Source organism: Vipera berus (assembly GCF_964194415.1).
Source record: "Vipera berus genome assembly, chromosome: Z".
In the NCBI taxonomy this organism is placed as follows: Eukaryota; Metazoa; Chordata; class Lepidosauria; order Squamata; family Viperidae; genus Vipera; species Vipera berus.
In genome coordinates this window covers 59,153,614-59,179,753 of record NC_138205.1, presented here as the reverse complement: position 1 = coordinate 59,179,753, position 26,140 = coordinate 59,153,614, and the positions used below count along the sequence as shown (strand labels likewise).

At 43.3% G+C, this 26,140-nt stretch overlaps 2 protein-coding genes across 3 annotated transcripts in view; one reads left to right on the top strand and one right to left on the bottom strand.

Annotated features, from left to right (window-relative positions):
- INVS (inversin) overlaps window positions 1-3,742 on the bottom strand; it is a gene marked incomplete at its 5' end in the record, with an annotated part of 338,003 nt that extends 334,261 nt beyond the window's left edge. The window contains 2 exon segments of the mRNA XM_081345332.1: window positions 3,638-3,721; window positions 3,724-3,742. Of these exon segments, the coding sequence (XP_081201458.1) occupies window positions 3,638-3,721; window positions 3,724-3,742 (103 nt within the window).
- A 4,803-nt stretch (window positions 3,743-8,545) lies between these two features.
- The window catches only part of ERP44 (endoplasmic reticulum protein 44), a 164,239-nt gene continuing 146,644 nt past the window's right edge, over window positions 8,546-26,140 (top strand). The window contains exon 1 of one of the 2 annotated variants that reach the window (XM_081345345.1): window positions 8,546-8,877. In XM_081345345.1, coding sequence (XP_081201471.1) covers window positions 8,824-8,877 — 54 coding nt within the window. In that variant the 5' untranslated portion in view covers window positions 8,546-8,823. The remainder of the gene's footprint in view (window positions 8,878-26,140) is intronic. The other variant, XM_081345346.1, reaches the window with a different exon arrangement.

Genomic DNA, 26,140 nt, shown 5'->3' with positions numbered 1-26,140 from the left:
CCTGCAGGTCCCCATCCTTCTATCCTGGAAAATCTTAAAAGTCTAGTTCTTCCTCAAGTATTGGATTGGTTGAAGCTGGAACCATGATTATTATTATCAGGGAGGGTTGTGTAAGGTTGCTGAGCACTACTTGTTTTTGTGAATTTTTCAAATATGTTTTTATTATTGCTAAAAGCCATCTAGTTACATAAAACCTTAAATAGACAGCCATTTAAGGTTTTATGTATAAATATATTTTATAAATATCTTGGATATGTGATCCAGTGAGCAACATATTTTCTGAGGTAACGTTTATTGTTTCTGGATGGTGTTCTAGATCAGGGCTTTTCAACCAGTGGTATGGGTACCACCTGTGGTACATTGGCACCTGGCAGGTGGTACTCGACCATCCTAGAAAAGTGGTAGCGGGGGAGGGGAATGAGCTGAACAGGTGGCAGCACCGCACAAGCCTGAGCAAGAGATGGCTGGACCTGCAGGACTGTCAGGGCTCAGCCGAAGTGCCAGGATCAGCGCTTCTTCGGGGCTGTCAGGTCTCAGCGGAAGCTCCAGGATCAGCACCAGACTCCAGCTGGACCTCGGTGCTGATCCTGGTGCTTCTGCTGGGCCCAGAAGCACCAATCAGCTGGAATGTTGACACCTTGCTAGGCGACTGGTGGTACTCGGATGTTGCCATATGCTAAAAGTGGTACAATGGGTAAAAAGTTGAAAAGCCTTGTTCTAGATTACGCCATTTTTCTCCTTTAGCCTCATATGCTTACTTTTAAACTAAAGTAGAAACAGTAAAGTTAGAAACCCCGGAAACAGAACAGAAACAAGAGACACTGGAAGAAGCAGATGTAGCGCAAAAAATAATTGTACTTTTTAAACAATATATAATAAAGATAAAATTATACAAATGCTTAAAACTTACATCACAAATGGCAAAGAAAAGCTTCTGCATTTATAGATAATTAAAAAAATATCTAGGGTTAGATAACTTTACAATATAAACTAAAGCAAGATTTCAATTTTCTATGCAGAAATATTACTTTGAAGTGTCATTCAATTGAGAAAAATAGTTCATATTATTATTAACAAATAGAGCACTGTTCAATCAATGCAAAGTAAGTTAGCATCAAGCTTATCATTTAGGGCAGGGCTTTTCATTTAGTAAGTTAGCATATATTTGGGCAGATACACATTTGAAGAAGCTATTATCAGATATTAGCATCTTAAACATTACAAACCGACTGTATTGCTAATTCAGTTCCTTTAGGACCGGAATTACATGGTATCTAAAACATGTTCTGGACAGTAGCCTGGCTATTACGTTCTGTGTCAGTTATAGCTTCAAGTTTAGATCTAGACAAACTGCATTGTAAATTATAACAGGGAGTTACAAGGGCTTTATGACCAGGATATCCCAGAACAAAAAAGGTAACAGCTAATGGCTAGATCTAGTTAACCAAATTCATTTCCTGGAATTTATGTTAACTCCAGTCCAACAAAATTTTATTGGCAATTTAACAAAAATACATTTAAAATAAGCAATCTGTTTAATGAGTTATTCAGATTAGTTTCTTTATAATTTTAATTTAATTTAATTTATTAATATTTCTATACCGCCCTTCTCCCGAAGGACTCAGGGCGGTGTACAGGGCAAGAATAAAAAACATAAAGTTACAAAAATTAAAAAGTAATTAAATACATGCCCATAAAAAACAATAAATACATTGATAAAACCCCCAATAAAATGATAATAAAAAACCCCACCAATCCCACCCTCAGGCCAGGCCGGCTTGTTCGAACAGGTATGTTTTCAGATCGCGGCGAAAGGAGTCATTATAACAGTAATGACACATGGTTACACCCCATTATAGCTTATTCTGCTGCATTTTGGCTGTAGCTTTGGGGTGATCTTCTAGGACAGCCCCATGTAGTCATTGCAATAATCTAACTGTGAGGTGATTAGGGCATGAGTGACTGGCCAAAGATATTTTTTTTAATTGAGGAAAGGATATAACTAGTATACTAGATGAATCTATGGATACACCTACCGTCTTGCTCTTTGAGCAGTAGCTACAAGTACAGAGGAGACCCTCCCGATTGCACACTGACTGGGAAGTGAAGATCCATCCAAACCAAAGATGGTGATAAATTCAAACCAGGGGATCCAAACAATCACATCTACTCAGTCTTGTTAGGACTGAGCAGAAATCTCTTTTGCTGTATGCAGACCCAAACAACTTCCAGACACGGGGGTCATTACATTGACATCTTCCCCTGTACCACTCAGAGAACAGATATATAGATGCAAAGTTTTTCTTGTTTTGCAGTTTAAAATGATGGAGTTTTGGAATTGCAAAATCTATGGAAAGATACTTTTGTTTCCACCTTAAAATCCATTTCTTCAAGGTAATTTTTTTGTCCCCCCTTTCCTATATTCCTTAGTCCATTTCCAAATCATAAGGTTGAAGTCCAGTTCTCAAAATATTATTCTGTAATATAATAAAAATGACTGCAAAAATCGCACCTCATCTTCATATTCCTTGGTATAATAATGGAATATTATTCTTACATTCTTTATAAAGGGTGGCAAAATTCAGTATTTCTGCTTCACTAATTTTTAGATAGTGGATAATTTTTAGAAGTGGTGAATGCTCCAACACTGGAAGTTTTTAAGAAGAGACTGGACAGCCATTTGCCTGAAATGGTATAGGGTTTCCTGCCTGAGCAAGGGGTTGGACTAGATGACCTCCAAGGTCCCTTCCAACTTCTTCTTCTTCTTCTTCTTCTTCTTCTTCTTCTTCTTCTTCTTCTTCTTCTTCTTCTTCTTCTTCTTCTTATTATTATTATTATTATTATTATTATTATTATTATTATTATTATTATTATTATTATTATTATTATTATTATTATTATTTAGAATCAAGAACCAGTGATGAACTTAAGAAAGTGTAAGTACTTTTTTCAGAGCAGGACTCAATAGGCCAGAACTGTGAGGTAATTTATAAATTGATTTTCTCTCATAAATGAGACATATAGTAATAATACTATTAATTGTTTCTACTGTTTAGAAATAGTAGCCTTGTGGGCTTTCTAATATTCTGGATGGAAAATACATTTAGAAGTCTGAAGTAACATCACGGGCTCCATCACAAAAGACTGCCAACATAATAAGTTCAAGTATAATGTATACTTTATAGGAAACAAAATGGTGATAAAAAAAGAACTAAGAACTAACCCCATACAATTTTTTTTTGTTAATGATAAATTTAAGCTTAAAGAGATGAAATTATCTGTTTTATAAAAAGTATTACTTGTGATGTTAAAATGTGAGTATTAATATTAGGATGGTAAAATAGAATCTGAATTTCAAAAGGTAAATGCTTCACAGATTCATGAGATAGCATTTATGGGCAATAAATGTGCCCATAAATGTTCCAAGTTTCATAATGTCTATCATAATCATATCAGTAATGAAATACAGCCTGTATAATTATAGGATTTTTAAACTGCATATTGCACACATGGCAGTATGAAATGAATCCTCTATTCTCCTTATTAGTCTGTTTTACAGATAAAGCTAAAAGAGAAGTTTTAAATAATTAAACATAAACAAATTATCTAAAGCATAATATAAACAGAGTACTTTTACCTGATATTTGTTTTAGGAGAGCTCTTTTATGTCCATTAACAGCAGCAGCATGAACATGTGATGCTAATGAGGAACCACCGAAAGCCATGTTTCAGAAACATTCATACTTCTGAAAAATTCAAAATGCATAGTTGCAGTAAATTTTTTAGTAATTTTGAATAAATTAAACTAATTTGTTTTGGTGAAAACAATCTCTGGAGTACTTTTATTTTGATAGGATGGTGCTTGCAAGTTTTGAATTTTGTATAAATAATGAACTAAAATGTTATCTATTTTCATGCAAGTCCTAAAACTAAATAAAAAGAACCCATTAAACAAATGAGTAAAAAACATTGGACTTGCTCATTTATTGAAGAAGAAAACTGATCCAAAGCTACATATTTGTGCATATTTGGAAAAAAGCAAGTGACAAGTGTATATTAATTTGAAGAATATTTCTTTAGTTGGAAAAGATTACAACATTATTTTCAGAGTTTGAACTCCATCATTATGAGATAAACTGTGTAGATGTAAAGGCAATTTAACACCATTGCCCTCCTTAGGAGTGGTTGACTGACCAAGATCATGCCAAAAGTAAGGTAATAATTCAGTAGATCACAAATACGTTGAGGGTAATATCTAAGGAACTAAAGGCTTCTTTTGTATTGGTGAATGATGAATGATAATGTTCATTTACATATGTATATATGTGTAATAGACATTGAAGAATGTAGAGAAATATATTTATTAGTAAGCTCAGTGTAGTGTGCTTTCCATTGTTAAGAAGGATAGAATGTTGAATCTAGTAAAAAAGAACATATTTCTTGCATTACTGGACGTTTATTTCTTGAACCAGACTGGTTCACAGGACCCGCAACCAGGTGGAGCCTAAGATAACATGACTGACTGACTAGAAATCAAGCAAAGGAAACAATCAGATGATCTGTACAAATACAGAAATTCTGAGTTCCTTTTAAAAGATTCAAGAAGGCAGGGAGCCAAAGGTCTATAAAATCTCTTATTTATAGACAAACAGAAGGAGAAGCTTCAACTATCTGGGCTAGATTTCCAGTAGGAAAATACTAAGCAATCACTAATGTGCTATCTAAATACATTGAATCATTTATTATTCTCGTTTTAAAAAATCTTCCAAGATTCTTATTTTGTATAGAAAACAAAACTTACTAAAGGCATGCCTTCTTTCTGTTTATATCTTTTTTAATTTTTGTCTCCACATTTAGCTTCCCCAGGGGCCCTTAGCCCTGTTTATGACAGCAATAACTTATTGAACCTTAATCAAACCTATTTCATGAATGTTAAAAAAGCCCACACAAAACAATGTCCTTCAGTACTCATCCTTTAAAGCCTCAAACTGTTTTTAATGTGCTTCTCTATTGCATTATTCTATGTTTATTCCCTATAGTATAGGAAATAGAATCACTTCATGTTCATAACTTTAGCATTTTTATGGTTTTTATTCAATTTTAGGGCAAAGCATCTTGATTCTTTTGTGATTTGGTAGAAATATAAGTATAAAAATAACAATAGCCCTATAAATACATGTCTGCTCACTATACAAGCCTATTTAAAAAATGGTGGCTGGAGGCTTCCGGTTCCAGATCTCGGTGCGGCCAGACGCGCGAGGGAATTGCTCTTCGTGTCGCCTGGATCTCTTCTTTGGAGGCCCCCTGTAAAGGGGTTGAAAATCGACCTGGAGGGGCCACAAACGGGGGAGAGGTCTCTCCAGTTGGCGGTAGAAGGGCGGTGACCCTCCCATTGGCTTGGAGCTACTCTCCGAACTGAAAAAGAAAGGATCGGCCACTTCCATGGCCTATAGTTTAGCCGTTTCCTGTTGAAGCGAAAGCACAACAAAGCATTTGAAAACACTTGAAAACTGGGTGAGTATTGCCTTCTTCTTTTCCTAATCATGTACTTTGCCTGTCAAAAGCTTCCTGAATTTGCTTCCCCTTGCAAGGAGAGAGGGAAGGGATCTTTGTTTTTTCCCCCACACTCCTTAATAGCGGCCTTTGTCTACATTGGGAGAGAAAAAAAAGCCTTGTACTAAAGGATACTTATTAATTGGACCTACTGTCTTTCTACTTTTGGCCCAAAGTTCCTATATTTAGAGGAATGGACTATTCTACCTATGTCTAAAAAAGGGAATAAAATAAATAAATAAATAGACTGTCTGAAAAGGAATTGAAGTAGTGGCTAAGTCTGTTACAGCAAGTGAATACTACTGGCAAACATGTCTGCTTACATTTTGGGCTAACCCTGGCATTGGGATAAAAACCTGAAACAGCTGGAGATGAATTTGGCTTAGACTTGTGGAGGTGGACACTTACTGATTTTTGTTTGAAAAATAGCCTCCACTAAGGACTATTTATAAATACTACAAAATGGAGAAGAATCAGCCATAAACCTTGCTTGACTCCAACCTTATATTTGAAACAATCTATAGAGTCACTGAGATGTCTATCTCCAGATTTAATAATTTACATGCCAACCTTAATTTACAAATTGAAACTCAGACTGCAACTAAAGAATTTACACTTCAGAATATAACAAAATTGGAAGATACTACTATTGAGACAGAGGAATATAAGCAACAACAACAAAGTACTAATATCCAAAACTTGACTTTACTCAAAGAACCTACAATTTTTAAAGTACAAGGAACTACTACGACAGACAATCCTAAAGACCAACAACAAACAAGGGAAAAACTTAATACTCAACTTTTGACCCTCTCTAAAGAGCCTACATGCAAGATAGTGGTGCCAACATAGAGGAAGCCTAAGACCAACAAAGACAACCTGTGGAAAGCTTGGACAGTCAACTACTAACTATAAAACTAGGTAAGATTTTCTACTCAAAACAGATCAACCCAGGTGGAAGAAGAATCCAAACTGAATTGCAGACAGAGATGCTAGAGCAAATAAAGAGAGTGGAATCAACATGGCAACAATATAATGACTATAAATGGTTCAACCTTTGTACATTGCTGATGGTTGGATGGCCTCCTCTGGTGCAAATAATATGCATGAGAGCAAAGGAAGACCTACTTGGCAATTTAAATCCCTGGGTCTGGAAACCCGACTGGCAAAAAAAGAAACTTAGAGTTAGATTTAAAAAATGAATTTCTAGAGAATTATCGTAGGTCATTCTGTTAGTAATCAGTGACTTATTAGGAATAGAAATAGAAAATATTCATGAGATAGAATTAAAATGTGTTTAAGTACTTATTAAGCTTATTCCAAATATTATAAATTTATATATTGATATAATGGAAATTTGGCTTATGGATCCTATGTCTGATGTTAAAATTTTGGTTATGTATAAGTAGAAGTAGATTGATAAATATAGACTCTTCGATTGGTAACTTGTGATGTATTAGGATATGAAACAATGTTTATTAGGTAAAAGCTAGCTGTTTAACTATTGGGTGTATGTTAGATAATACAATCTTTGGTGTAATAAGGGAACTTTGGGTTGTGAATACTATTTGGGATGTTAAAGGTTATACTTGGATACTATAATTAACATCAAAATTAGATAAAATTTAATAACAGGATTTGACATACTTTATCGAAATTGGATTGACAAAATCTTCTCTAACCATGCTATTCCTAGAAATTTGTTAGTTTAAATATGTTGTACTGAATGTTGAGGGGAATAGAGAAGGATGTTATGATAATGTAACCCGAACTATGTATTGAAAACTCTGTTACTCAATTGATGACTACCCAGGTATCATGATGCTTTCTAAATATATAGGTTGTAAATTGAAAAACTAATAAAACTTGTTTAAAAAATGGTGGCTGGTACAGCAGCTATAGAAAAAAAATGATGATGAGGAGGAGTAAGAGATAAAATCAATACTGATATCATATGCCCTTAATTTCCAGAATAAATCTAATATTAAGATATATAATTATATCTTTGCTACCATCAATTAAAACAGGTCTTACAATGACAAAATTGAGTGCATTTGTAATAGAAGTAAAAATTCTGAAGTTGATTATATACAAAGAATGACAATTTAACTCATATCCCCAATGCTGAGTGTTTGCAATCAAAATAGGCCTCTGAATATAAGAAAATTACGTTCTCCTCCTTTATCCAGTTCTGTTTATTATTTTCTAGTGACACTAGTGAAGTGGGGACAGTAGTGTCTGCATTTTCTGCGTCACATAAGAAAAGCACATCTTCCTTCCTCTGTCCTTACCACTTTCTACAGAGGGATGATTGCGAGCATACTGTCATACAGCATCACAGTCTGGTTTGGAAGCATCACTGCTTCAAACAGAAAGGCGGTGCAGAGTGGTGAGGATGGATGAAAAGATTATTGGCAGTTCCCTTCCTTCCATCCAGCACATAGCACAGAAGTGTTGCTTGAGCAGGGTTCATAAGATTGTCTGGGACACTACCCATCCTCTTCACAACCTGTTTTCCTTGTTACCTTCTGGGAGGAGGCTCCATGGTATCCAAAGCAGAAATCCAGATTCAGTCATAGTTTTGTTCCATACACTATTAATCTAGTGACTTCTCAAGCTTCCTCCTTCCATTATGTATTCAAGATAGACAGTGATTAATATTTATGTTACTTATATATAAGGGTGTAGGTCTATACATATGTTGTATATAGTATGTTTAAATGTGTGTTATCTATGTGTACACTTTGAGAGCAACTAAATTTCATTTTTAATGTGTGCCTTCGTGCCCACAGTAAAAAATGACAATAAAGATTAACTATTTATCTTAGTCCTATTCTCCTCATTTTACAAAAAATAGAGGATTTAAAGGTGTTCTTTGTCAGCTGAAAGAATAATCTCACCCTCTTCGTTATCCCAAGCATCAAGAAACTTAAAAACAAACTTTACAAACTTACCTAGTTTTCAGGAGTTAAAATTGCAAACTTCCTCCCGCAAAATTACTTCCGTCGGTGGCCACAGAGGGTACTCCTCCGAATATAAACCAATCGCTTCAGAAGAAAACTACAAAACTACATTACCCAGCGTCCCTCACGACTGCACTTCAAACTCGGAAGTTATAAATGGGTCTGCTTGGAAGTGCAAGTGAGGTCGGTTTTCTCCTTCGTCTGTTGGTAGGACTTGCTGCTGTGCGAATTTTTTCGGAGCCCGGGGGAAGAGATTTAATCGCTCGTCTGTTTCACTCCCTGTCTCGGAGCATAGCCATCCTCGACCATGAGAATCGCCGCCATCTTTCCCGAGCCGGGCTGTTGCCTTCTCGTTTTTCTGGTGAGCTAAGGGGGAAGAGTAGCTAAGATTGATTATCTGGCTGCCTGTTTCAATTGTGGGGGACAATAGAAAAAATAATAACGGATATTTACGTGGTGGGCGAAAGAGGGTACATAGGTATATTTGTTCCTTGTTCCCATAAATTTCTCCCCAGGCGAGAAACCGGTACCGCGCGAACCCAGCAGGGCGGGGTAGTGCCGTGCTGGTGTGGCTCTGTCTGATAGGCTGCGAAATTTTCGGACCCGGAATTTCTAGCCGGCGACTGGGCGGGGTCCGAATTGGTCCGGGCAATGGTTGATACAATACATAGCAGGATATCTGCTTGTCAGATCTGTGTTGCATCCTACTTATTGCCTTAAAAGACGTACAATATTTGCTTCTTCAAATGGGACTTTTCCTGTTGAATATGTGTCGGACTTTCAGAAGATCATCTTCGTGGAGACTTTCATTTAAAACATATTAATACATTAAAAAAACTCCAACCTGTTTCGCCTTCTGAATTTTGGACCGCTTTCATATCCTTTGGATAGAAATGGCCATCCCATGTAGGACTCAGGTTTTTTTAAGTATATGATCAAATAATTGTTATATATTGCATGCTGTGTGAAATTTAATAAACATCCGGATGTATAAAAAGGTATTGAACACATTAACTGCAGGTTGATAGTGATGCAGGATGGATTTTAAATTAGCTGTCAATAGGTTCAAAATAAATTTTGCTTCCTATTTTTAGCTATTTCTTTTCTGTTAGAGTGCCCTTCAACGAAAAAGTGAAGTTTTAACATGCCCTTCACTTGTATTGGGAAAAGTCACACTCTCACTAACACTGATGATACTAAGAAAGCACCAATCTCAGTGGTTGTCCATTTAACATCCCTTTCTATTTCATATAATGAAGCTATCTTATTACTTGCCTTAAATACAAAATATTAAACTAACCCTACTCATAAGATAATGACATACTTTATCTGCTTAGATTTGTTTAATGTTTCAGTCAAATAAAGGGATAATTTTGATTTGTTCCTAGAATATAAGATGATCGTTAACACTGCTACTTGGAAGATTATTTCATATACATTTGAGTTGATGTTGATTCTTGATAACTGGCTGAACAAGCCCTTGCAGTTTTCATAGCAAAGTCTTGGAAATTGTTAGAGTATTCCATATTGGATTGTTTTTAAATTTTGCCTTGTAAACCGCCCTGAGTCCTTTGGGAATAGGGCGGTATATAAACCGAATAAATAAATAAATAAATACTTCATCTTTTAGGGCAGAGGTCCCCAACCTTTTGGGCACCAAGGACTGGTTCCATAGAGAAAGATTTTTCCATGGACCAGAGAGTGCATGGTTTTGTGCCGCCTGCATCCCATGGATGGGCTTTGCTTGTTTGTGCGGATCGGTTGCTGGCATGCCATGGCCCAGTACTAGTCCACGGACTGAGGGTTCGGGACCCCTGTTTTAGGGAAATTAAACTTGCAGACAAATATTGTATAGAACAGGCCTTCTAGCAAATTTTGTTAATCCAAATAAACTATAAATCCTTTTGTTGTTTCTTTCAATGAGTGCTGACTACTAGTGAACAAGTCCATTCAGTTTTCTTGATAAGATTTCAGAAGTGGTCTGCCATTGCCTGTGTTCCATAACTGAGAGAGAGTGACTGACTTAAGGCCACCTTTTTGCCTATGGTGGGATTAGAGCTTGTAGTCTTCTGGTTTCTAGCCTAGAGCCTTAACTACTGCACCATACAGTAAAATAATTTAAAATTTGGTTTTAAATGTATAAACAGACCTTAATTTCAGTGAACAGAATTCATTGAATTCACAATTCACACTAATTTCTGGGATTTGTAGAAATTAAGATTGAATGTTATAAAGCCAATGCATCAGACATACAGCCACTACATATTCATTGGACAGTGAATTGACTGTTTTTGTTTGACTATTTTAGAAAGGATGATGTAGGTCTGTGGTGGTGAACCTGTGGCACGCAGAGCCCTCTCTGTGGGATGCGTGCCATCGGCCCAGTCCTAGGCCTTCAGCTCAGTTTTATAAAACCTTTTCGCTTTAGGCCTCTGCCACCGTGTGCCAAAAAAAAAGGTTCAATCAATCAATTTCAACTTCTCATGGGAAAAAAAAGATGTTGCAAAGTTGGAATTGATTGATTGAACTTACCACCACAGCCACGCCCACCCAATGGGCCACACCCACTCAATGGGCCACGCCCACCTGACAATACACAAGTGGGTTTTGGGTTGCAGTTTGGGCACTCAGTCTCTAAAAGGTTCACCATAACTGATGTAGGTCATAGATTTTTCATGGATTTCATATGCATTTTGAGAAATGCTTGAGTGAAAGTATCTCTCTTGATTTTTCTTCTGTTATGATCTATTGAAGAAACGATACAATCTTTCTCTGAAATTGTGTCTATAATGAAGACAATGAAGCAGACTAAAGTAATCCTTATATGTCTGTAAGTCATGGCAATTATATTTAACCTCTAGTAGATGGGTCATTTTTTCTTACCTGGTACTTCCTCATAAATCCAAGCCTAGCTGCTAAGGTCCTTCACCTTGGATAGTTTTTAGGGTTAAAGACAACATCTCCAACAAGATGGATGATGTAAAGAGTTTTAGGGCTAAAAATCAAAATGCACATATCTCTATGATATCATGGAGTACTCAGAAAAGACCAGCTTCAGATTCCATACTAGTGGAATCTGATAACTGATAGCTATCTGATTCCCTGATTTGTTGTTGTTGTTAGTTGCGAAGTCGTGTCTGACCCCTCGCAACCCCATGGACAACGTTCCTCCAGGCCTTCCTGTCCTCTACCATCTTCTGAAGTCTATTTAAGCTCAAACCTACTGCTTCAGTGACTCCATCCTGCCACCTCATTCTCTGTCATCCCATTCTTCTATTGCCCTCAATCTTTCCCAGCATTAGGCTCTTCTCCAGTGAGTCTTTCCTTCTCATTAGGTGGCCAAAGTATTTGAGTTTCAACTTCAGGATCTGGCCTTCTAAAGAGCAGGGTTGATCTCCTCTAGGACTGACCAGTTTGATCACCTTCAGTCCAATGGACTCACAGAGTCTTTTCCAGCACCATAGTTCATAGGCCTCAATTCTTTGGCGCTCAGCCTTTCTTATGGTCCAGTTTTCACTGCCATACATTGCAAATGGAAAAACCATGTCCTTGACTATACGCACTTTTGTTGGCAGGGTGATGTCTCTACTTTTTAGTATGCTGTCTAGATTTGCCATAGTTCTCCTCCCAGGAGCAAGCATCTTTTAATTTCTTGGCCCTAGTCCCCATCTGTGGTGATTTGGAGCCCAGGAAAATTAAATCTGTCACTACCTCCATTTTTCCCCCATCTATTTGCCAGGAACTAAGAGGGCCAAATGACATGATCTTGGTTTTCTTAATGTTGAGTTTCAAGCCAACTTTTGCACTTCTTCACTCACAACAAGAGGCTCTTTAGTTCCTCTTCACTTTCTGCCATTAGAGTGGTATCATCTGCATATCTCAGGTTGTTGATATTTCTCCCGGCAATCTTAATTCCAACTTTTGATTCATCTAGCCCTGACTTTCTCATGATGTACTCTGCATATGAGTTAAACAGGCAGGGTGACAGTATACAGCCTTGCCGGACTCCTTTCCCAATTTTGAATCAATCAGTGGTTTTGTGTCCAGTTCTCACTGTTGCTTCTTAACCCGCATATAAGTTTCTCAAGAGACAAATAAGATGGTCTGGTACTCCCATCTCTTTAAGAACTTGCCACAATTTGTTGTGATCCACACAGTCAAATGCTTTAGCATAGTCAATGAAGCAGAAGTAGATTTTTTCTGGAACTCCCTAGCTTTCTCCATGATCCAGCGTATGTTGGCAATTTGATTTCTAGTTCTTCTGTCTCTTCGAAATCCTGCCTGTACTTCTGGTAGTTCTTGATCCACATACTGCTGGAGTCTAGCTTGTAGGATTTTAAGCATATCTTTACTAGCATGTGAAATGAGTGCAATGGTACGATAGTTTGAACATTCTTTGGCATTGTGTTTCTTTGGAATTGGAATGTAAACTGACCTTTTCCAATCCTGTGGCAACTGTTGAGTTTTCCAAATTTGCTGGCAAATTGAGTATAGCACTTTTACTGCATCGTCTTTGTTGTTGCTCAGATTTCCTAAGGCCCATTTCTAGGATGTCTGGCTTGAGGTCAGTGACCACCCCATCGTGGTTATCAGGGACGTTAAGCTTGTTCTTGTATAGTTCTTCTGTGTATTTTTGCCACCTTTTCTTAATCTCTTCTGCCTCTGTTAGGTCCCTGCCATTTTGGTCCTTTATCATGCCCATCTTTGCATGGAACGTTCCCTTCATTTCTCCAATTTTCTTGAATAGATCTCTGCTCCTTCCTATTCTGTTGTTTTCTTCTATTTCTTTACACTGTTCATTTAAAAAGGCATTCTTACCTCTTCTAGCTATTCTCTGGAATTCTGCATTCAATTGGGCGTATCTTTCTTTTTCTCCCTTGCCTTTCACTTCCCTCCTGTCCTCAGCTATTTGCAAAGCTTCCTCAGACAGCCATTTTGCTTTGTTGCATTTCTTTTTCTTTGGGATGGTTTTAGTTGCTACTTCTTGTACAGTGTTGCAGTCCTCCGTCCATAGTTCTTCAGGCACTCTTGTCTATCAGATCTAATTCCTTAAATTCCCTGATAGCTGCCTTTAATTACCTGTAATTTCCTTACAAAGAAAACTTTAGAGAAGTTAAAACAGAACCATTCTTGCAGGCATTCCATTATCTTAAACTACTTTGATCATCCTGTATTTTTCTCAGAGGGAAAACATTAAGAAGCAGAAAAAGAGCTTGGTATTTAGAATCACAAATTTGGAATGAACTCTTTAACCTTTCAGTCCAACCTCTTGTTGGTAATAGGAATACAAATGATAAATTGTTCTGCTTCAACATATCCAGTGAAAGAAAGCCTGATCTCCACCTGAGTAATTTGTCTCGATATGTATGGTTCTTACTGTTCAGAAGTTCTTTCAAATTCCAATAGAACCTGTCATTCTACCACTGATTCCAACATTCAGTATCCTACATTCAGATATTTAACAGAATAACAGAATTGGAAGGGAGATTGGAATTCTTCTAGTCCAATGGTGATGAACCTTTTGGAGACCGAGTGCCCAAACCGCAACCCAAAACCCATTTATTTATCGCCGGGTGCTGGTTGGGCGTGGCCAATTGGGTGGGCGTGGCTACAGTGGTCATGGCTGCCTGGGTGGGCATGGCCATGGTGGGTGTGGCCACCTCAATGCTTGTGGGGAGGGACGCCTGTGGGGGCTGGGCAAAGTTGGGGGAGATCCAGAGGTTCTCTGGCAGGTGGAGCGGTGTGCTGGAGGTTTGTCCTGTGGGTGAGGCAAGGTGAGGCAGGGTGGGTGTGCCAATTGCCGCAGGGCAAGGTGAGGCAAGGCAGGGGCTGGAGCAGCTGTTGCCTGACACCATCGGGGGGCCCCCATACACAGGCCACCGAGTGCTTGGGGGCCGATGGTGTCCATCAGCAGCCACAGCCTCCTGCATCATGTCACCACGTCAGCTTGGGCAGAAATGGTCCCAGGTGGCTGTAAAGGACCCCTCACCTGGTACAGGCCCTATCTACGTGGTGGCTCTGACGGGGATGGTGGCTGTTGCTCCTCCTCCTGCTCTGACCTCTTGACCAGCCAACCACACAGGGAAGCAGGAGGCAGCGGCGGTGTTGATGCCTGCATAGCAAAGCCCGGCTGTCCGCAGATCTGAAAGTGAAGCTGTGCCGACCATCCTTGCGTTGGTGGGGGCAGCGGTGGGGGAAGGTGACTGTGGCACATGCCCTCCCCGCTGCCACCCCACATCGTCCCGCATGCATGGCCCGGAGGCGCAAATGGGATAATGTACGGCAGCAGCGGCAAAGGGTGGCCACATGCCAGATCCTGTCTTCCCTCGCCGCCGTCCCCACCAGTGCGAGGATGGTCGGCAGAGCTTTGCTTCTGGATCTACTGCCTGACACTATCAGCCCCTGCACACAAAGGCCAGCAAACAGCATGGTGGCTGTCCTGCATAATGGACTGGGAATTGAGAATAAGAAAGACACGGGAAGAAAGTTGCCTGGCCTGGGCACATCCACTTGACGGATCTGACGGGGGGTGGCTTCTGCTGCTGCTCTGACTAGTCAGGCTGGCAGGGAAGCAGGAAGGGCAGTGGGTGCACGAATCCGCTGCCTCGTCGGGCTGCTAGCGAGTGGCTGAGGTGTCTCCAGATTCCCGGCTGCCCCTCTACCTCCTCTTGCTTCCCTGCACATTTGACCGGTCGGAAGCCACCCCCATCAGATCCGTTGAGTGGATGCACCCAGGCTGGGCAAGGGCTTTATTCCGCCTCTCCCGGAGCTGTTTCTGCCCAAGCTGATGGGGCTCTGTGGCCAGTCTGCCATTATGCAGGACAGCCAGCATGCTGCTCGCTGGCCTCTGTGTGCAGGGGCTGATAGTGTCAGGTAGCAGATCCAGAAGCGAAGCTCTGCAGACCATCCTTGCACTGGTGGGGACAGCGGCAGTGGAAGGCAGGATCTGGCATGTTGCCATCCTTTGCTGCTGCTGCCATACATTGTCCCATGTGTGCCTCTGGGCCATGCATGCGGGACGATGTGGGGTGGCAGTGGGGAGGGGAGGGCATGTACCACAGTCACCTTCCCCCACCGCTGTCTCCAGCAGCGCGAGGATGGTCGGCATAGCTCCGCTTCCAGATTTGTGGCCGGCCGGGCTTGGTGATGCAGGCATCACCACCGTTGCCGCCTCCTGCTTCCCGGTTTGGTTGGCCGGTCCAGAGGCTCAGAGCAGCAGCCGTTGCCCCTGTCAGAGCCACCGTGTAGACAGGGCCCACACCAGGTGAGGGCTCCTTTCTGGCCATCCTGGGGCCGTTTCCACCCATGCCGATGGGGCTGTACTGCAGAAGGGAGATGGCTCTGATTCCCCCCTGCCGATCCCCCCCAGTCCCCCTGCCCAGTGCCCCTTCTATGCAAACCTATGTGATCACTGTGTGGATGAGAGGCTCAGCCGGTGGGGGGGCGGCTTTCCTCTGTGGAGGTGTACCGGCTCTCCCACCTCCCCCCCGGACAGACCCCCCACTCTCCTGCCTTCTCCCTAGTCGACCCTCCGAGCAGCCCAGCCTGACCAAAGTGGAGGGAAGGCGAGGCAGAGAACCAGTTGTTAAAATGATTTTAAACCCACCACTGGTCACTTCCAAAGGCCGCTCACTCATTCTCCTGGCCAAACTCCTTTTATAGGTTCCCTGACCCTGCCCAGCTCTCACAGCTGTTCCCGGACTGCACATGCGTGGGGAAGGGGGAGGAGTCCAGCAATGGCATGCATGCCCACAGGGACGCATGCCATAGGTTCGCTACCCCTGAGCTGGGAAGTTTTTTCCTCCTGGTATGTACTTTAGAGTGAAGTTGAAATGGTTAAAATATTGTGCCCACCACACTTGATTTGGGGACAATTTGCGGGGAGTTTTCAGTGCCTCTAGATTTTTGTGATCTGTCCATACTTCAAAAGGCACCTTGTTCCCTTTTAGATAGTTTTGCCAGTTTAATAGAGCCCACCTAATTGCGAAGGCCTCCTTCTCCCAGATTGCTCATCTCTTCTCGCTTTCAGTAAATTTCTTAGAGGTCTAGGCACAGAGTTGCAGGATCCCATTTTTATTCTTTTGCAGTAATACATCTCCGACTGCTGTGTCGCTAGTGTCAGCTTGAATTACAAAGGCTCCCCTGGGCAGGGGTCCTTTAAAACTGGTTCAGCAGCAAATAGTCTTTTTAAATTCTCAAAAGCTGTTTGGCAGCTCATAGTCCATGCTAGTGGTTGGCCCGGTCATGGTTTCCTTCCTCCTTTGCCTGTTTTTAGTAGTTCTGCAAGGGGCAGGGCAGTCTTGGCAAAGGAGGGGATGAATTGACGGTAGAAGTTGGCAAAACCTAGAAAACTCTGGAGCTGTTTGCGAGTCTTTGGGGGTTTCCATTCAATTATAGCTTTCACTTTGGCTGGTTCCATTTCAGTGACCTCACTGGAAATTCTATAGCCAAGATAATCTAATCAGGTTTGGTGAAATTCACATTTTGACAATTTGACATAAAGCTTGGCATTCAATAATTTCTTTAACACTTCTCTCACTAGGCTTATATGGCCAGTCATATTCGTATTGTATATCAGGATGTCATCAAGATACACCAGAACCCCTTTGTATAAATGATCATGTAGGACCTCATTAATCAACTGCATAAATATGGCTGGGGGCCCCTACAGTCCAAATGGCATGACTTTGAACTGGTAGCTTCCCAAGGGGCAGTTGAAGGTAGTTTTCCACTCATCCCCCTCCTTTATTTTCACCCGGTAATATGATTCTCTCAGGTCTAACTTAGTGAAAACACTCCCCTTAGCCAGGTGGGTTAGTAAGTCCTTCAAGAGGGGGAGGGGGATTTATTTTCCACACTCACTGTGTTCAAACCTTTATAATCAATGCATAAATGAAGAGATCCATCTTTCTTTTCTTTAAAAAGCACAGGGGCTCCCACAGCAGACTTGGCCCATTTAATGAATCCCCTTGCTAGGTTTGTATCCACGTACCGCTGTCTCCTCATTTCAAGGGGGGACATAGCGTACATTCTTGGTCATGGAAGTTTGGCCCCTGGCAACAGTTCAGTGGAATAATCATTGGGCCGGTGAGGAAGCAGGTATTGCATTCTTTCTCACTGAATGCCTCTGCTAGGTCCCGATACTCACTGGGGTTGAGTGGCTCACTTGGTGGCCATGAGGCAGCCATGTGCGCTTGCTCATTGGGCGGGCTGAAATTCCCTGTAACATCTGTTGAATCAATGGGGGGCTTGGGCCCTATAGGTAGTCTCACAGTTCTCATTCCTTTCTCCCACCAGATAAATGGAGGATCCCTTGCAGGGACAGGCCGAGGAGTTCAGTCATCATCTTGCGGATAAAATTGCTCAGATTCGGGCCGGCTTGGACTCTGACTGGACAGAATCTGACAGGGAGGATTCGAGTGGTCTTGAAAGTGTTATCTGGACTGAGTTCGATCCTATGACCCCCGATGAGGTGGACAGGATCATGAGGAGGCTGAGCTCTACCACCTGTTTATTGGACCCGTGCCCCTCCTGGCTGGTTTATGCAGCCCGGGAGAAGACACGAGGCTGGTTCCAGGCAGTAATAACTGCTTCTTTGAGCAAGGGTGTTTTCCCTTCTGCCTTGAAAGAGGCAGTGGTGAGGCCCCTCTTCAAGAAGCCCACCCTGGACTCAGCGATTTTGAATAACTATCGTCCTGTTTCCAACCTTCGCTTTTTGGCGAAGGTTGTTGAGAGTGTGGTAGCACATCAGCTTCCTCTGTTCCTGGAGGAAACTGATTATCTCGACCCGTACCAATCGGGTTTCAGACCTGGGCATAGCACAGAGACGGCATTGGTCGCACTGGTGAATGATCTCTGGCGGGCTCGGGACGGGTTGTTCCTCTATCTTAGTCCTATTAGACCTCAGCAGCTTTTGATACCATCGACCATGGTATCCTACTGCGGCGTCTCAGGGGGCTGGGAGTGGGAGGCACCATTTTACAGTGGTTCTCCTCCTACCTCCTGGGCCGCTCGCAGTCGGTGTTGATGGGAGGACAGAGGTCCACCCCGACATCTCTCGTTTGTGGAGTCCCTCAGGTGTTGGTCCTCTCTCCCCTCCTGTTCAACATCTACATGAAGCTGCTGGGTGAGCTCATTCATGGTTTCGGCGTGGGGTATCACCAGTATGCTGATGATACCCAACTTTTTCTTTCCACCCCGACCCAACCCAGTGATGCCCTCACTGTGATGTCCCGTTGCCTGGAGGCGGTCCGGGTTTGGATGGGGAGAAACAGGCTTCGTCTCAATCCTGACAAGACTGAGTGGCTGTTCATACCGGCATCTCGGGCTGACCAGCCTTCTCCATCATTAACAATAGGGGATGAGGTATTACCCCCCGTTGATAGGGCTCACAACTTGGGCATCCTCCTGGATTCACGGCTCAGTTTGGAAGATCATATAGGAGCCGTGACCAGGGGGGCTTTTGCCCAGATTCGCCTGGTGCGCCAGTTGCATCCCTATCTGGACCCAGATGCTCTACGTACAGTCACTCATGCGCTCGTGACTTCCTGGTTAGACTACTGCAATGCCCTCTACATGGGGCTGCCCTTGAGGACCACCCGAAGGCTTCAACTGGTGCAGAATTCAGCCACGCGAGTTTTGATGGGAGCTTCCCGATACTCCCATGTAACACCTCTTCTTCGTGAGCTGCATTGGCTTCCGGTTGCCCTCCGGGTGAGATTCAAGGTGCTGGTAATGACCTATAAAGCCCTAAATGGCTTGGGTCCGGACTATCTAAGGGAACACCTGCTGCCGGCGTCATCTTCCCATCGTCCTGTGCGCCCCCACAGGGAGGGCCTTCTCAGGGTACCGCCGGTTAATGAATGCCGGCGGGTTATTCCCAGGGGAAGGGCGTTCTTTGTGGGTGCGCCTGCCCTATGGAACCAACTACCCACAGAACTTAGAACTGCCCCCGACCTTTGCTCATTTCGCCGGGACCTGAAAACTTGGCTCTTCGATCTGTTTGGTCCAGACTGTGGGATTGTTAATTTAACTGGGTTTTAGATTTATTCTTGGGGCTTGAATTTAATTTAATTGTTTTATTTGTTTTCAATTTTTTGTATTCATGGTTTTAACTGCCCTGTAAACCGCCCTGAGTCCTACGGGAATAGGGCGGTATACAAATCCAATAAAATAAATAAATAAAATAAATAAATGGCTTCCATTTATCCAACCAGGCTAATCCTAAGATCACAGCCTCAGTCATTTTTGGAGCCACCAGGAAACGAGTGAACTCCCAGTGCTCACCTATTTCTAGGTGTAGGGGCTCTGTTAATTGTATGCCTAAAGTCCCTCCTATTAGGGAGCCATTGGCTTGCTCAAACCTCACAGGTTTGAAGAGCATTTTTGCTCATATGCCCAACGTTATGGCAAATGGCAAATTAATGATGCATCGGGAGCTTCCAGAATCAACTAGCACTTTTAAATCTACCTTCATACCCGACTTAGAGATTATGAGCTTGGCAGATAGTGAGAAAGGTGGGACATGTCAGCTTACCATCGGGTTGTTCTCTCCTTCGTCATCGCTGTCGGAAGAGGGTAGAAAGGGGGCAGATCCAGCCTGAGTCCCTGCATCCTGCTGTGTGGGGGATGTGACTTGGGTAACAGGTTCCTGTGTGATCCACTTGGATTTCTCTCTCACTGGCTGCTGTGCAGGTTTCTTTCTCGCTGCTGGTCCTGCTCTGCTCTGCTGTTGTGGGTAGGAGACTGGGCAGATCACTGTTCGATGTCTCTGCTGTCTGCATCGGAAGCACTTGATTGGCGGGCCTGCAGGTCACCTGGATCTTTCAGCAGCTGCAACAGTTGGAGATCCTCGGGGTGGTGGTTGCTGTTTGGGTTGCTCTGGCCTCGGCTCGGCTTCAGGTGGGGGAGGTTTCTTATAGCGGGCAAGCTGAATTAGTTTTACCGCCGCCTGGTGCCATGCTTGTGGCTGATGAAGTATTGCTCGATAGATGCAGGCCTGAGAGAGGTGGTCATCCAACACTTCCCTGAAGTGATGGACTATGGACTGGTCAGGCCACCTCTCTAGCCGACTGGCTATCCTGCAGAACTCTTGTACATACTCCAGGGCAGGCAGGCTGGCATGCTTTATCTTATGGATTTGTTCTTCTGCTTTGAGGGCAATAGATGGGTCCTCAAATCTTTCTCTCAGTCCTAGGAGGAAAAGGTGGGAGGTTCTCCAGTTCAGGGGTTTGCTCATTGTATAAATTATTCAGACATTCAGATGCCTCTCCCTCTTGGCTGGACGCAATCACGTCAACCATAGCATAGTAGAGGTAGGCACAGCGGTTCAAATGTGAGCGCACTTGGTTGAGAAAGAAAACCAGCTTCTCTGGGTCCCCATCGAAGGTTGACCTGAAAAGTGGATCAAACACCGGCTGCTGCATGCCCTGGGGTTGCACATTCAGGGGCTGTGGCCACACCCCCTGCTGTGGTTGTAATATCTGCAGTTGTAAACTCCTGGGTTGCCAGGGGTCTCCCAAAGACAGCTGCCTGGGTGGTGGCTGTTGTTGAACTGCTGTTGGTTAGCATAGAGTTGTGGCGCCCTCTGCTGCTGTATGTTCAGAGGCAATGACCAATCTCCTTGCTGTAGTGGTCCTCCCACCAGCTGATGATCTCCTGGCTTCTGCACCACCCCAAACTGTTGCAAGGCCTCTATTAGCTATGGCAAGCTCAGAGGTTGCTGACTGTCTACGTGTGAGGGCTGCCAAACTCCCCATTGCTGGAGAGGCCTCAGGTTAGGGTTCTCTCTCTGTTTAGGACTGGAGGCCCTGGCAGGGGAAGACAGGATCTGGAAGGCTGTCTGATCTGCAATGGAGGGGCTGTAGGTTCCTCTCAGTAGGAGTTGATTTCTGCTTCTCATCTCTAGCTTTTCAAATCTTTCCAGTGACTCACCTGAACCTTCAATGGCAGACGATCTGGTAGCTCTCCCCCGTCCTGCTTTTGAAACCTCTGAGGGTGGCAAGGCAGTCTTGAGGCGTCTGGAGTCTCCACTGGGTTGGGCCTGCTCCGAGGGCCAGATCAGCTCTCCTAGCTGGGAGACCTGCCAAAGTTTTTCTTCCCCCGGCTTTTAATCTATCGCTTCAACCCATGGGATAGCAGCTGACACCGCAGCCGGGTTGCTAGCTTCAAGCAGTTTCTCTTTTCCCATGATGAAATCTTCTCTTGAATCTCTGCCAGCTCCCCTCATGTCTGGAGAGAGTTGCTTGGGTTCAAGACCCCTAAATAGTTTGGAAAATTTTAGATCTTGGCTTAATGTCATGGTTCCAACAAATGCAGTACTTCAAAGAACTTCAAGGCATTGTTTACCTTAAAGAAACTTTTATTATACTCGCATAGCTTCGGCACGTACATATTGGAAGCCAAAATCTGAATTCTCATCCCCTGAACACATCTTATCAAACACAATTTCCTCCCTTAATTTAATGTCATAAATCACATTCTCCAATTAGTTTAAAATGCAAACTTTCCCTCCTGTTTAACAACCTGCCAAATTCTTATCTTCTCTGATTACAGTCTTGAGATACATTCTTCCTACTCCTCCCAGCGTCCACTAATTCTAGCTCTAAAAATAATATATGAGTTAAAGGAAAGCTACATCTCCCTATGTTGTCAAGCAAGAACATCTGATGTTAGCAGCATTGACATTTAACAAGGTTGAGAATTACTTGAAGAAAAGAGACTTGATAGACACTCCTAAGAGGAAAAAGATCTCATTCTACGAAGATAAGCTGAAAGGAGTGACTTTAATTTACTGACTTAATTAGTGATGGATTTTTATAAGCTTAATATATATATTGAAAGAAAGCTTTAAGGTAGTTTTGCATTTATAAAATGAGTTTTCTATCCTCTATCTTTTTATGTAATGTTGAATAATTCCCAAAGTTTATAAAATACTATTGATCAAATTTGAAAACAAGAGAAGAAAAAGACTTACTCCATGAGGATAATTATGCATAATACTTGAGGAATTTTTAAAGTTTGTAAAATATAAAAACTAGAAAAAGTGTTTTCTCCCTTCAGAGTTAAAAAATAAAATATGGATTTTTAAAATATGAATTATGATAAAGATAAACAGTCAGGTCTGCCTCCATCAACTAAGTCTTAAGAAAGAAAACCCCCAACTCCAAGGATTTAGAGAAGAGGTGTTTTTACTAAGAATGAACTGATAGCAGCAAGATCTGAGTAAAAACCATCTGAAAGTTACACATTGTAAGTTTTATCATAACTCTCTCCGCCATGGTCTGTCCCTGCAGGCCAATCAATGTCCAGCATGATGTTATGAGAAATTCTCTTCAGCAGAAGGTGTGCAGCTCTGGAGGGCCAGGATGGTTGGCCTTGATGAAATCTAAACATCTCCATCTGATGATGGGGAGTGATCCTTCCTTCCAATTCTCATTAGAACACCTGACACAGCTCACTTCCCCAACCCAAATGCCACACACCCCACCCCCATTTCCATGGCATCCCAGGGCAAGCAGCAGACTGCAAGCAGGAAATACGGCTGACATTCGGCCCCTCTTCGACAGGGGCATTAGCCCTATAAAACATATAAAGCATAAGGAAAACAACACAACAAACCACTTAGGTGACAGTATATAAGGCAGATTTATCAGGATACTTCCTATGAAACACCTGAAAGAGTTTAGGACCCCTAAGATTTCGAGCATGTACCCATTTGCAAATAATCACAACTGTTGTCACCTTTTCACCAAGCTGCTAGGCGATAGTCTTGTAGCCCATTCCACCCTTGTGTAGGTGTACAATCTTGTCACTAACATCCTTGGACAGCTCTTTGATTTTGGCCATGATGGAGAGTTTGGAATCTGATTGATTGATTGCTTCTGTGGACTGGTGTCTTTTATAAGGTAACAAGCTGAGAATAGGAGCACTCCCTTTAAGAGAGTGCTCCTAATCTCAGCTCGTTACCTATATAAAAGACACCTGGGAGCCAGAAATCTTGTTGATTGATAGGGGATCAAATACTTACTTCACTCATTAAAATGCAAATCAATTTATAACTTTTTTGAAATGCACTTTTCTGGATTTTTGTTGTTATTCTGTCTCTTACTGTTAAAATAAACCTACCATTGAATTATAGACCAGGGATGGTGAAGCTGTGCGTTCCGCAGGCAGCACACGGAACCATCCCTGTGGGCATGCGTGCCATCACCCAAGAGGGAGGTGGGCCCAGGCTGTCGTGCCCCCTCTCCACGTGCTCCTGTGCTCTTGCTCTCTTTCTGCACTGAGAGTCAGAGAGCAGCTACAAGAGCTGGGTGGATCTGGGCTGGATGATGGTGGCAGCTGCAGCATGAGTCCAGGTCAGCCTCTGGAGTGATTTCACGCCCCCCCAACAGCTGATCAGGGTGGCAGAGGCCTTTTCAGAGCCTCTGGAGCTTGCATCCATGGCCGCGGAGCAATTGTGCTGTGTGCCAGCAGCCCGATCCAGGCTACAGAGGCCTACAAAAGACCTCTGCACAATGATTTTGTGCCCTTCCCACTGCCGATCCAGGCCGCTGAGGTGCCACAAAATGGCCCCACAGCCATGGATGCGAGCTCCAGAGGCTTCAAAAAGGCCTCTGCTGCCTGGATTGGCCAAGGGGGGGGGCGGCACAAAATCGCTGTGCAGCCCTAGACCCTTGGGGCAGAGGCCTTTTCCAAGTGGCGGCAGGGTGATCCATGTGGGGAGTGGAAACGGTGGAAGCAGCAGGACAATCCATAAGGGGGGGGAACGGTGGCCTGGCAGCCGTTCTCTGGAGGGAGGCGCGTGGCTGCTGTGTGCCTGAAACTGGCCCTCTTCGGCAACGTGCCAGGTAGCCATTCTCCTCCAGAGGGAGGCGAGCAGCTGCTGTGCGGCTGAAACCAGACCTCTTTGGTGATGAGGGCCGGTTTCGGGTGCACAGTGGCTGCTCGCCTCCCTCCAGAGGAGAACGGCTGCTTGGCGTGTCGCCGAAGAGAGCCAGTTTAGGGCGCACAGCGGCTGCTCGCCTCCCTCCGGAGGAGAACAGCTGCCTGGTGCGTCGCTGGAGAGAGCCGGTTTCGTGTGCACAGCAGCTGCTCGCCTCTCTCCGGAGGAGAACGGCTGCCTGATGCATCGTGGCAGAGGGCCGGTTTCTGGTGCGTAGTGGCTGCTCGCCTCCCTCCAAATCGGCCGTGGGGGTGAGTGAAATCGCTCTGCAGCCCTAGATCTAGGCAGCAGAAGCATTTTTGAAGCTTCTGGAGCTCACACCCATGGCCATAGGGAGATTTTACAATGCTCCAGCAGCCCGATCCGGGCGTCGTAGGCCTGCAAAATGCTTCTGCTTCCCAGATCTAGGGCTGCAGAGCAATTTCACTCCCCCCGCCCCCACAGCCGATATGGGTAGCAGAAGCATTTTGCAGGCCTCTGATGCCTGGATCGGGCCACTGGAGCAGCGTAAAATCTCCCCAAGGCCATGGATGCGAGTTCCAGAGGCTTCAAAAATGCTTCTGCCGAGATCAGCCGTGGGGTGGGGAGCAAAATTGCTCTGCAGCCATAGATCTGGGCAGCAGAAGCGGCAGAGAGAAAAGAGAGATTGAGCCAGCAGGGAAGCAAAAGTGTGGGGAAAGGAAAGCATTGCAAAGTAAGCAAACTTACAAAAAGGGGACTCTCTCCGTCTCTGTCTCTCTCTCACACACACACTTCCCCACCCCCTTTAATATCATGTCTTCCCCGAACTCCTTTAATGTCTTCCCTCACCTTTAATATCATGTCTTCCTTTACCCCCTTTAATATGTCTTCCCTACCCCCTTTAATATCATGTCTACCCCCACCCCCTTTACTATCAGGCTCCTCCAGTGGACTATGACCCAGTGCTCGCCCAGGTCCCATCCCCCCTCCGCCAGAGACCCTCAGATCTGCCCCAGTCCTGCCCAGCTCCGAACAAATGCCCCTGACGCAAGTGACGTTGAGCTGGCCATGCCCACCCAGTGGGCCATGCCCATCCGGCACCGGACAATAAGTAAGTGGGGTTTGGGTTGCAGTTTGGGCACTCGGTCTCAAAAAGGTTCACTTGTTATAGACTGATCATTTTTTTCTGAGTGGGCAAACGTACAAAAACATCAGGGGATCAAATACTTTTTTCTCTCACTGTATGGGTTCCCCTTCCTTTTCACTAATCTTCAATATCTGATTGGCTATCTTTATGCTTGCTTGGAGTTTGTTCCTGAAGATTGTTCTCTTCCAGTTTTAGTTTAAAGCCCTTCAGATGATCCAAACAAGTGATTTCCCAACACATTCTTCTGGCCCTTGTGAGATGCAGCCTATCTTGCTGGAAGGAATGTACATCATGGTCAAAATTCATAAATAAATATTTTTTTTTAAAAAAGGAATATTAAAAACTAATATAAATGAACATAAAGGAAAAAGAAATGGGAAAGGATAAAAATGAAGTCAAAGAGAAAGCTAAAAGTACAATAAAGGGGGGAAGTGAAAAAAGATTCAAAGAGGTGGCTTCTGATCTTCTTTTCAGCATTTTAAGTTTTCAATTTACCTCTTACTCTGTGGTTACAAACTTTCTCTAATTTATCCATTTTAATCATTATTGATCAAAATAATAAATTAAAAG